Source organism: Metopolophium dirhodum, chromosome 3 (assembly GCF_019925205.1).
Source record: "Metopolophium dirhodum isolate CAU chromosome 3, ASM1992520v1, whole genome shotgun sequence".
Lineage (NCBI taxonomy): Eukaryota > Metazoa > Arthropoda > Insecta > Hemiptera > Aphididae > Metopolophium > Metopolophium dirhodum.
In genome coordinates, this window is record NC_083562.1 from 23,883,633 (window position 1) to 23,895,705 (window position 12,073).

The 12,073-nt window shown below is 34.9% G+C and overlaps 2 protein-coding genes across 4 annotated transcripts in view; one reads left to right on the top strand and one right to left on the bottom strand.

Annotated features, from left to right (window-relative positions):
* Positions 1–1,765, top strand: part of LOC132940214 (3-phosphoinositide-dependent protein kinase 1) — a 162,244-nt gene extending 160,479 nt beyond the window's left edge. For all 3 annotated transcript variants that reach the window (XM_061007689.1, XM_061007688.1, XM_061007690.1), the window contains one exon: positions 15–1,765. In XM_061007689.1, the coding sequence (XP_060863672.1) occupies positions 15–128 (114 nt within the window). In that variant the 3' untranslated portion in view covers positions 129–1,765. The remainder of the gene's footprint in view (positions 1–14) is intronic.
* Positions 1,766–2,115: 350 nt separating this feature from the next.
* Positions 2,116–7,961, bottom strand: LOC132940604 (uncharacterized). The gene is made up of 4 exons (XM_061008327.1): positions 7,855–7,961; positions 5,322–5,989; positions 4,524–4,951; positions 2,116–2,358 (listed from the first exon to the last, which is right to left on the bottom strand). The coding sequence occupies exons 2-4, from the start codon at positions 5,974–5,976 to the stop codon at positions 2,116–2,118; spliced, it is 1,326 nt and encodes a 441-aa protein (XP_060864310.1). The 5' UTR covers positions 5,977–5,989; positions 7,855–7,961.
* Between the last annotated feature and the right edge of the window lie 4,112 nt (positions 7,962–12,073).

A 12,073-nucleotide genomic window follows, 5' to 3' on the forward strand; every position in this document is an offset into this window, starting at 1 on the left:
ATTTTCTTTTGCAGCCCAACAGGACTTATTACCTAGAAGATCCCGAAGGTTTTGCTTTGGAATGGTGTAAAGCAATTGAAGAAATGAGAGTTAACACGTACGGTGTGTCTTCTACGACATGCACTTAACAAAACTGTTATTGATATGACTGTCTTTTTAGTATAATTTTGACATAAACTATAATTCTTTAAATTAAAAAATGTTCTTTTGATTACAATAATTATTTAATTTTTAGTTTATAATAATATATTGCAGTATTTTGTTTTAATGAAAATGATCTGCAAACATATCTGTGATATTAAATTTTAATTTTAAATAAATTGTAACTTAGCGTGAAACAATGAAATTCTATGTATAGTATTTATAATGATTAAGATTAAGTTATTTATTAAATAGTTATATTACATAAAAAACGGCTGGTGACACTGCCCCTTGCCCTTGGAACAGGCTGTGCTTGATCGATAAATACCTTTTAGTTATAATTTATTTTTAATATTTTTTTTTCTTTCTCAAGATCGATTGGTTGTGCCTTTTAAATTTATTTATTCGTTTAATTAAATTTGCAGTGGTTCAGTTATTATTGGAGATTTCTCTTTTACATTAATTATAATAACTAATGTTAAACATTAATTTTAAGTTCTTTATAACAGTGTTATTTAATAATTTAGTTAAATTGTTGAGATTTATCTAGTGCATTTTAATAAAAAAATCAAGTTACACAAAAAACTCCGCGCCATTTGTATTACTATTTTTGAGAAAGAAAAAGTACTAACATTTTATAATTTATTTTATTATTTTTTATGTATTTGTTCTAGCCTTATTTTGTATAATTAACTCATACTCTCGTCCTCTATGGTATAATGTTTGTAGAAACTTATCTCCTTATATTTTTTGTGAACACTCACTATTCTAAACGCCTTTTATTTGCATGCATGCAGTATTTACTGTGATATATTTATTGTACGTATTCAAATTGAAAAGTAATAATAATACTTGAAATTAGATGAAGATTAATTTTAGTTAATTTTTAAAATAATTGATTTAAACTAATCGAATTAGTTCCTAAAATAAAAATGTTGATTAAAATACACTTACACAGAACTCAAATATTGTTCTTTTTATTAAATAATATGCTATTATTAGCAGGACACTTTTATCTAATGTTAAATAAATATGTTAACCGACACTGTCCAATAATCCCTTCATAAATAGTAAAATTGTGTATGATAATTATGATTTCTTAAATATATTTTTTTCTGTAAACTAAATCATAGTTATATATGTATTATGTTGTATACAAGTATACAACACTAAATTGTTTTATGTAAAAGTGTGTGTGTGTTTGTGTGCATAAGTGTGCGTGTATATATGTATAACTATGCGTTTAAAGACGATTAAAAAATGAATAACAAGTTACATTAGTAAAACCGGTGTGTTCATTATGCAATAACCTAATTTTACCAATACTTTATACTACTACCGATACGTTCTAATATTGTAATTAGTTTTTTTTTTATAGTAGGTAATATTGAAATTTGGTTTTGTCTTATTACTACATGCTGTGTAAAACGGTGTTGTTTTTTAATATGTAAGGCCCTGGAGAAGCGTTTTCGTCGTGCGCCTCGGCGAAATGTTGTTTGAAGTTACCCATCTTATGAATGAATTAAGTTTAAATTAATAACGTAATTAGTATAATATTGTATAAGGTAATATAATCGACTAGGAAAAATGAATAAATAAATTATATGAAATTTGAAAATATTAATGACGTGTTTTATTTTGGTTTTCCTTGCAGTGACTCCCTTTACGAGTATCCCCCTAGTATCCTAATTCCTAATAGTATCTAACCTGACGAATCAAATGGGTGAAAACACGTTTCCTAGAGTTTGGCTTGACCATCATACCAGAGAAACGAGAATGAGTTGTGCCCAGCGCTCGAAGAGAGGTGGCTGTCGCTATCGAACATTGGAAAAACGGTACGGATGGGATGACGACGCACGACGTCTCTTCGGCACGTCCGTCCCGACACTATCGACGCAATTTTTTTTCTACGCACAGTTTTTTGCGAAAACAACACAGTTTACTACATAATATGATATGAATCGTCGGTAATTATCACGTCGTGGTCCGACATATACATTTTTTTTCCGTCGCCATTCCGGCAGCCGATCGTTCGGTGTACTTTTCCAGTACCGCTGCGAACACGATTTTCACGCCGTATGCGCCTGCGTCGGGACTACAACTTGAAGACCGTACGCCACCGTCACCATCGTCGTTCTTCTCCCCTCGATGAATCATGTGCTCGGTCAGTTTGCATCCATCGTCCGCTTCTCTAACCGCTCTGTTCAGTAGGTGGATCTGTGTGTTTCGTTAAAGCAATCTATGTTAATCATATATAGCGAAGAAATTGGTCAACAGACTTTTGCGAAGAGGTGACATATTTTCTATCTGGGTAAAAACGACAGAGTTTGGCACATAATCGTTTGACGGTGAACATAAAACGATAAGATGAAATTTGCTTGAAAAAAATTTATCATACCTACTCCGTGATTAAAAATTAAATTATTGTTAATAATTACTTTTGTTTAGCTTCATTTTTTATGATTTTAAATTTTAATATTACACGTTTGTATTACATTATATTGACACTTATTAACTATAGATACTTGTCAAACTCAATGATGGTATATTTATTGAAATGTATATGAATTTTAAATTATAACTACATATAAATAATAGGTAAATATAATACTATAATCCTTAATCATCGGTTTATCATTTGATAACACAACACGACCGATGTGAAACGTAAGAATCCGAAATTTTGTCAATATCATGTTACGAGCAAAATGATTATTTCGACGTTAAAAAAAACCATTTGCGGCAAACTCGATGCCCACTGTGAGGATTCCACCTAAACTACTAACCGAACCGCGGAATAGAGCCAATCCAAAGCGACGATAACGACCGCACTGTCGCATAACTGCAGACGCCATCGGACGTGTCATTGGGCGCGCGACTCGGGTCTCTGCAGCGAGGTACGCGTATGTCGATAATATGCTGTTGGAATTTTCCCGACAACGCCAACGCGATAATAATATAATAAATTATTACAGTGAAAATAATAGAGCGTATCGTGAAATAGGTTAAAACACATACACAGTATACGGACGGCTGTATGATGCGATATTATAATATCGTACCTACGTAATATGTATTATGCTGCCGAGTTGTTGGTTTTCGTCGTTTCAATATTACTATATTATATTGATGTGGTCGATCTCGTTTTATAATGAAATGATATAAAATAACTAATGGATCTCATTATAATATATTATATAGGCACAATAATTATTTAGACAACTAAATACAAATTTCAAACATTAACACCTGTTGTGCACTCCTATTGCCATTAATATAAGTACTTCATGCTGAATAGTGAATATATTATAGTAATAAATAATAATACCAAAAAGAAAAATTTAACATCTAACGATTTTTTTTTTCATTGTTAATAGTTTATACTTTATAGTTTATAGGTACTTAAAAACAAATAGTTATTTATGTTAAGTTAATATTATACTTTTGAAGGACGTTTATTTGAGTCGTCGTACATTTTAATCGATAATAGTTAATAAGTTATAACTAATAAGTACCTAATAATCCTGATTTCAACTTCTAATTAATTGAAAAAAAAAACATAAGAATTGTGATTTTCATTCACACTAAGCCACTAAGGTATGTAGAATAAAACTGTAATATTAAACAAAACAAAAATATCGGAATATTTATATCGGTGATTTTCAATATTTTAATTTTCAAGCAAGATATGGGTATGTGAAATATTACAAATAAAAAATGCTCATATCTCGCATATGTCTCAGTTAATAATTGTTTTATGCGGCATGACAGCTATCATATGTAGTAACTATATTTTGCGTAACGATGTATCTAGTACTAATAATATTATAATGAATTGGAAATGACGTCGACTAATAGTAAAATGCCTCTCATTTCAACAGGTATTAGATCGCTACATTGTTCTGGATATCGACAGCAGGACATATTGTTAGTGTTAATTACAGGAAAATATTAAAAATGCTGGAAAAGTCGAAACCAATACTCAATTTATAATTTGGTATTTTAGTCGCACTGTAGATACTTATCGCATCGCTTGCTCGATCGGTACGAATGACAAAAATCGCATTCTTTACGTAATTTATCGAAAAAAACCTTGAAGCGCGTATATCGTACGTACAGTGTACACGATGAACTTATTACGAAAATTGTGTCATTTCTATTTTAACTGTGTACACCACTAATTTGAATTCATATCAGCTACCAATGGGGGGGGGGGGGGGGGATTCCCGAGTAATAATATTTAAAATTTTTTACATTTGGCATATTATTCTTCTCCCATGGTCGTCCGTCGATCGTAGCTTCGAAAAGCAAAGTCGCCTACAAGTCTATTACAGTTATCACTTATTATGATATCCGTTGTATGGTTACTCAAAGGGACCTACCGGGTTTTTAGACTTGCGCAAGACGTCCTCCATACCACGGACGGCCGTAACTAGTGCATCCAACATGGTCCTGTCGCCGGGTTGACGCATGCCGTATGCCTCAACGGCCGCCACACCACGGCGTAGACCGTCTACCCACATGGCCGGTCCGAGGGTTGTACGGCATGAGTACTTGGTAAATGCCAATGAGAATGACCGGAAAAAGACGGACAATAGCATGCCCAAAGTGCCAGCCACGCGGGTCTCGAACAGCCGGCCGACCGAGCGTAGTGTGTCTGCGGGGCTGGCCACGTTCACGTGGCCCTCAGACACGGCCACCCTCACCGCATCCGCACCGCGGCGCCAGTTGCTGCCACAGTCGCCGTCGTCTGTTTCGTCCATTTTGTTCATCCGGCCCTCCGCCTGGATAATCCGATCGCACACGTGAACTGTACACAGAACAATAACAATAATAATATTCATCAAACGTCAAAAATAGACTTGACCTATATATAAACAGAAAATGCTGTGTGGAAGGGAAATATAGTATTTTATTATAAGGGATCAGTTGAATTTTAATTTTTACGAACTCGAACTTAATTTTTTTGAAATGAATGTGATACCAACTTCTTAAAACTATTTAACAATAATATTTTACTTTTAACTCATAGATTTAGCTTGAACTATCGAGATGTTCAAATTCAAACTCATTTTCCACGAATATCAACAGATTGCACTTTGAGCTTTATAAGTTAGAGGGTTTATAGAGTCCGGGGCCTAAATTTTTATAATATCATAATATAGAATGATATTGCGTACTCAAAACGTCCGTTACGAACGGCACTTGGTCTTCGGACACGGTCGTGCTCGGCGGAACATCGTCGTCATCGTCGTCTTCGTCATGGTCGTAGTCCTTGCCGCCGTGGTCGCGGTCGTTTCCACCCGTCAGGAGGTCGCAGGGGCAGTGGCGGTGGCGCCGGACATATTCGGGTGTGGGATGCTGGGCCAGGTCGAGACGTCCGTCCAGGCCTGTAAACGTCCAACCCGAAGCGGATACCGGATAGTCTAGACAAGCTATCAGTGAGTAGCAAAGGCCGTCGTACACACGGCCGTCGGCTGCCGCCGAGCCTCGGGCAGCGGGGCCAATGTCCATTAGGGTCACGGAGAAACCGTCATCTGTGTCGCTGGACGACGGTAACATCCGGCCAGTGTACCAGCGGTGTACCGCGCGGGCGCCAGTGGCCGCGCCGAGAAGACGGGTCACCTCGGCCACGATGGCCATGAACCGCGCGTCTGACATGCCACCCATGTTGTTGACCATGGCCACGATGTCGGCATCCCGCCAACGTCGCATGATGTGCTGGTCATCGTCTGTCAGTAGGCTCAGCGTGACAGACACCATCGTCGTGATATCCATCGTCCGCACGGTCCGGATCTCGTTCCTGCCGTTTGCGTCTGTGCCCAGCAACAGCATGGTTTCTTCACTCCTGCTCAAATCAAAAGATTTATGAATTTCGACTTACACTCGTTTGTGTGATGGTCATAATATTATATCGACGTGGAAGACAATTTGTAACCGTACAGGTTATATATTTTTCAGTCATCATTAATACAAAATATATCTATGGTTATATTTTTATGAAGTTACGTGGGTAGGAAATTTTAAATAGTACGTTTACAATTTATAAACAGCAAGAATGATATGCTGTGGTCTATAGAAAATTTTTTTTACCATACCAACTCTTATTCGAATTGATAATTGGCTTAGTACAATCTATTATGCTTTACTGTAGGTTAGTTACATGAACAACAACAAAAAAAAAAAAATCATTAAATAATCAGTAGATAGTAAAATTAATAAAATTATAACATGGAAAATTATTAACACATGATATATTTATAATATAAGTAGAATGAACTACCTATATAAATGAATGAATTATTATTTCAACTATTATGGTATAAAAGAATAATGTAGTGGTCTTTATGGTTATACCTACACAGTTAATTAAAACTAGATGTACATTGATTATTGCATTAAAACTGTTACTACCACCTAATATTTATGACCTTAATTATTAATATAGTGTATTAGGGTAACTTAACTAATTTTTCATCCATTTGCATTTTATACATTTTATCTCTGCAGACATGATAGCCGAATGCCAAACATTAGCGTAGTGTGTCATACTCACTCATACTATTCCAAAGAAATTTTTTTAAATATTTAGCAGATATTTTGTAATTACTAATTTATCTACGGTAAGTCAGCAAAAATATAATGTTTGAGCTGATTAATAATAGTAAGCATATATAAGTGTTTAATTGTAAGTTATTTGGTGAATCAATTCCCGTTGTACTTTTGTCGGTTTTTTGTGTATATACAAACGATCGGGATGGCCTGGTCTTCGGGCAATGAGTTGTTATAGTTGAACATAATTCTAATTTTTATTTTCTCTCAAGATGGTTGTGACTTGAATTTTTTAATGAGCTAAGTTTAGGGAATATCATGTGTGTGGTAGTGTGCATACTTGAGGGCCATGTTGGTATGTGCGGAATAAACATGAAGTGCGCAAGTGTGTTATCCATACGCAAATGTATTATTACTGAATACCTATACCTATTAGTATTATTTACTTATTATGGTGGTTAGCTAAAAAATTGATTTCATAGTATGTTTTAAAAATGTGTTTAGGACATCAGCAGATTAACTATAATAATATTATTATAGTAGTGAAAATTCAACTTTGCCAGTTGTGTATACGTACATACTATACATAGTTATATATCATTATCTTTATTGTTACTATCGTGTTGAACACCTACATTGGCATGCATAATATGTTGTTTATGTATTGCCCCAAAGGCTTATCATTAAAAATTAAGCTGTCTGCTATCAGCTGAGTCTGTCTTGTTGGCCATTACTTGGTTCTCAGCACGTCAGATTTTCAAAATAGTTTATACGGTAATTTTGCTGCAAACTAATTTAGTTGACGTTCCAACCCAAATTCCATCTACTCCAAATTTTGGATGGTTGTGGGAAACTGATGTGAAGACTATAAAAACCTTAATTTTTGTTTTATAGGCTAGCATTAACTGCCAGGAGAAAAGTTTTCTACTTTACTCACGTAAATTGAAGCGAAATTAAATGTACGCGTTTATTATATTCATTAAGTAATGATCTTACTGACTATAGAGGCTTTAACTCCCAGTCACTTTTTGAAATCGGAGTTTCAACTTCACCTCCCAAGCTACATTTTGAAACAGGTAAAATTTTCAAAGATAGCGTCTAACATCTGGTCTCCACTGACACGTTTGGAGGACACACTGTAAGAACGAATATTTATCTAACCTTTAGTATCCCTCAAAATGGCAATCCAACGGGGAAAACTTGCATGTTGGTGCTCTTGTTGTTATAAGCGAAGCCACAAATCCATTTCATTGGAAACTTGGTCAGGTTCACCTTCTTCGCCCAGGCATGATTGAAATCGCCCGCATCGATACTGTAGACATAATTTCTGATAGTCTTACTTGTCCAGTGGTAAAACTATATCCATTGTCCACGCCTTTAGGGGATTTCTTCAAAATGTGCGGTGATGTTTGCGCTGATTAGTTGATTTTGTTGTCTTTGACTTATGTATACAGATATATTATTATTTGTATTATTACTATTGCGAAATGTTGATGAGTAAGAGGTCGCGAGCCGTCTGATTTCATTGTCCATTCTTTCTCATTCTCACAAGTAAACGTGTGTGAATTATAATCTGTTTTATTATCTTTATTAATATTATTATTGTATATCCATAATGTCTTTGGATACCTTGCAATCAACTCATGGTTATTATTATTATCTATGTATTCTTTGTGTAAAACCATTATGTTTGTTATTCGTCGTTCTTATCAACTTGCTATTATGTGCGTTATTGTGTATTATTTAAAAACTATCACTGTTTCAGTCTTTTTTTTTGTGTAGTATGAATGTATAATTTGTGTCATTGGTGTTGCAACTTATGTTATATACTATTGATATTTTATAATTAAAAAATGTTCTTCAATGATCCGAGGGTCACTTGCCATTGATGCTACTGCGTTCCCCTTATTTTATTTTTGGGATTACTGTTGCATTTGTCATTAGGAAGTAAATCCAAAGTGCCAGATATCGGGTTTGGTACCAGATGAACTAAATTTGTTCACCAGCAACTATAGTGGGTTGTCTGAGTGGCTACCCAGGTCGTCTAGTTGAGTTGATTACGGCTTACTAGACAAATAACCTTGTCATCTGTCTGCTTTAAATTTTATTAATTTTAAGTACGTCCCTTTGTTTAAAAAACTACTCTGTGGTCAGAGTAAACCTAACCTACCACATAGCCCCTTGTTCCTATGATTGCACTTTATTTTTCTTCCATCCCGTGAGACGTAATTCCTTATTTTCAGTGGAGTTGTCATGCAATAGATTGCCTATCGTCACGAATCCAGGCATGTAGGTTGAATCACCTACCTACAAATTTAGCAGGCGCAAAATTTGGCACAAACCGGTTGTTGAGACCATCAAATTTGTTCTACAAATTTGTTAATAAGTTTTACCTATATAGGCTATATTCTGTAATTTTTATTTTTTTTACAGTCAGGTTATAACAGCTAAAATTGGATGTTATTCGAAGTTAATAGACTCAAACACTACTGGACCGTTTTCAATATAAGTTATATCAATAGATCCTTTGAGATTTGGAGGGTGTTTATAGCTTATTTTTTAAACTTCAGTTTTCGAAAAAAGAAAACTTTTTTTGTTTATGGTTGACATTGGTTAATTTTATGTTACTATTATAATTCAAAGATGTTTAGCATAAACATTTTTTTACGAATATATTTATAAAAAATACAAATCTTTGGCACAGGCGACGCCGGGCGGGACAGCTAGCTATTTATAATATATAATATTATTGTTGTATTTATGCAATTATTGATTTACAAAGAATTATTTGATGAAAAATTGTTTTTGAAATGTATTTAATTTAAGTATATTATTTTTAATTAAATTATAACAATATTATCGTCTAAGATTTTTAGTAGGTATACTATATATGTAGAATATACCAGTATTTAGGCCTGGAGTCTAGACGTATGAAAAAATTAATCCTGCAGATTACACAGTTACTAGGTACCTATATAGGCATAAGGCAGTAATGGAGTATAAAGCCGGGGGGTTTACATCACATCGCGTGTTGGGTCATGTTCCATATTATAATAATTATGTGGGTAACAAAATTGTAGTAACTCTATATTATGCACAACTCTACGTGATACGATGAAGTGAGCTCTCACCTTAATGATTCGCGAGTCGTGACAATGGACTTAAGTTATCACCGTAGTTGTGATATAATTGTATGCAAATACATAATATCATATACATACTTGGTGCTAGTGTCTTCGTCGTACGTCCACTTTCTTAAACTTATCGTAGCGTTTACGGTGGCTATGCGGTCCATAGATAGGCGCTGACATACGGCAAAAATCTTGGCCAGATTGTGGCCGCCGGCTGCCAGGGCGCCAGCGATTTTGCATATCAACACTATGCCCGCAGAACCACGTCTCCGGCCACCAGTCGTCGACCGACTTCGGATAACGTCATCACCGACCGCTACCAGCTAAAAAAAAGGATTAATTTCATTCGTTTTTCAAACTAATTATTTATTATTCGTAAAAAAATGTTTAACCTAAAGATTTTATTATTTCATTATTTTTTATTTATTTTTCAAGAAGGTAATGGGCCCCACTGAACATATTTGTGTTATGTGATAAATAAATGTAAAAAATAATCAAAATAATTTCAAAAATATCGATGTGTTTTTGAAAATCTACGTGTATTGCTTAGAATCTAGATGTAACTCTCACAGTGGCGTATAGATATATAAATATATTTCTTATGGGTGATGGCCGATGGGGTTATATTAAAGAAATTATGTGTGTGTATATACGTTTTACAAAAACATTTTCAGTTTTATATATTGTGAAAAATAGGTGTTGAGGGGGTACGTATTTGTAATCTGTAAATATATATATATATATAGTAGGTATATAGTTGAAGCCCGGATTAAGTCCTATACAGTACATAGCTAAAAGAAAAAATAATATTGTTTTTATTAAAGATTTGAACATCGTAACAGGTAGTGTCCGGTACTCATAACTTTAAAATATTATTTATTGATATTTAATAATAAGCAATATTACTGCGAATTTACAGTAAAATAAATTATATAGCAGTGTATAGTACTAACCTATATACAAGAAATAAAATATAATTCAAATATACTGAAATAAACGCAGCTAAGGCGTCCGGTGCCCGATGTCATTTTGTACACAAAAATACACTCTATACGGGAATAATGATCCTGCTTTCCAGAATCAACCAAATTTGATAATTTTTTTAAACTAATAGAGAGTAATATTCTACGGGCCGCATCGAACTCAGTTTTTCAATATTTTAATCTCAAACTTTATAACGTCTTCAAAAAATGTTTTTTTTTTTACAAATTATATTATACTATTATAAGAAATAAGATAAAAATCGGAGTAAGATGCGCCTGTAGGAAGTCTTCTTATTTAAGATAAAAAAATAGTTTTCAAAATCTGACAATAATTCTACAAGAGAATTATTCCCCCAAATATGTTTTTCAATATAATACACTCTATCAACCCCCCCCCCCCCTCCCCTAAATAGGTATTGGGCAGTAGATTAGTGGAAAAGTATTATAACTAATCAAGGTGGCAAATAAAATATAAAATTTAGTTTTCAAATTTTATAGATTTCGGAAAATTTGAAAAACTTACACCGGGCCCCTTAAATAATACTTTTTAAAATACTCAATTATATTTAAAATTTAGAAGTCATATACTTTAAATATTTAATATAATTAATATGATTCTATAATTAAATCATAAACATTGTATTAAAAATGCTATTTGATATAACTATAATCTGGCACAGGGTGTCCCCCTTAATCCGTGTTTAAGTCGTAATATCGTTTACTTTGACAATAATGCCCTGAGTACGGGCCTTTTGGGCTGCGATGCCATAATTTAGGATGGCCGCCGTCTCGCTGGCCACCAGCACCAGTACCCCACAGCGTTCGTCCAGCTCCCGGATGGCCGTCAGCACGTGGCCGGCGTTCGGATGTCGACCAGGGTCCGGGCCGGCAACGGCGGCGTCCAACATTCCAGCGCCCACGTAACGTGCGAACGTGGGGTAATGGCCACCACGGTGACCGGCCATCACTTTCACGCGGCCTTTTCCGGAAGGCATAGACTGATGTCCACGCCAGTAAATCGTGTTACCGTCCAACAGGACCAGCTGTCGACCGTGGCCGTCCGTCCGGACCAGTCCTTCGAGGCAAGCTGTAGTCGTGAAACTTTGGTCGCTGCCCTCGACCAAGTCCTGATTCATGGAACCGTGATCTTCGGTTGAGTTTTGACCTATAGCAGAATCGTAGTTTTTGATTGAGTCTTGAGCCATAGCAGCAGAATCGTGGTTTTTGATTGAGCGTTGATCAGAAGTGCGATGCTTGGTCGAACCA

Coding starts and splice junctions, on each gene's coding strand:
- LOC132940604 (XM_061008327.1), bottom strand. CDS start 5,976: ATGCTGTTGCTGGGCACAGACGCAAACGGCAGGAACGAGATCCGGACC. Junction 4,952..5,321: donor GTTCGTAACGGACGTTTTGA/GTACGCAATATC, acceptor TTCTGTGTACAG/TTCACGTGTGCGATCGGATT. Junction 2,359..4,523: donor TGCGCAAGTCTAAAAACCCG/GTAGGTCCCTTT, acceptor CGAAACACACAG/ATCCACCTACTGAACAGAGC.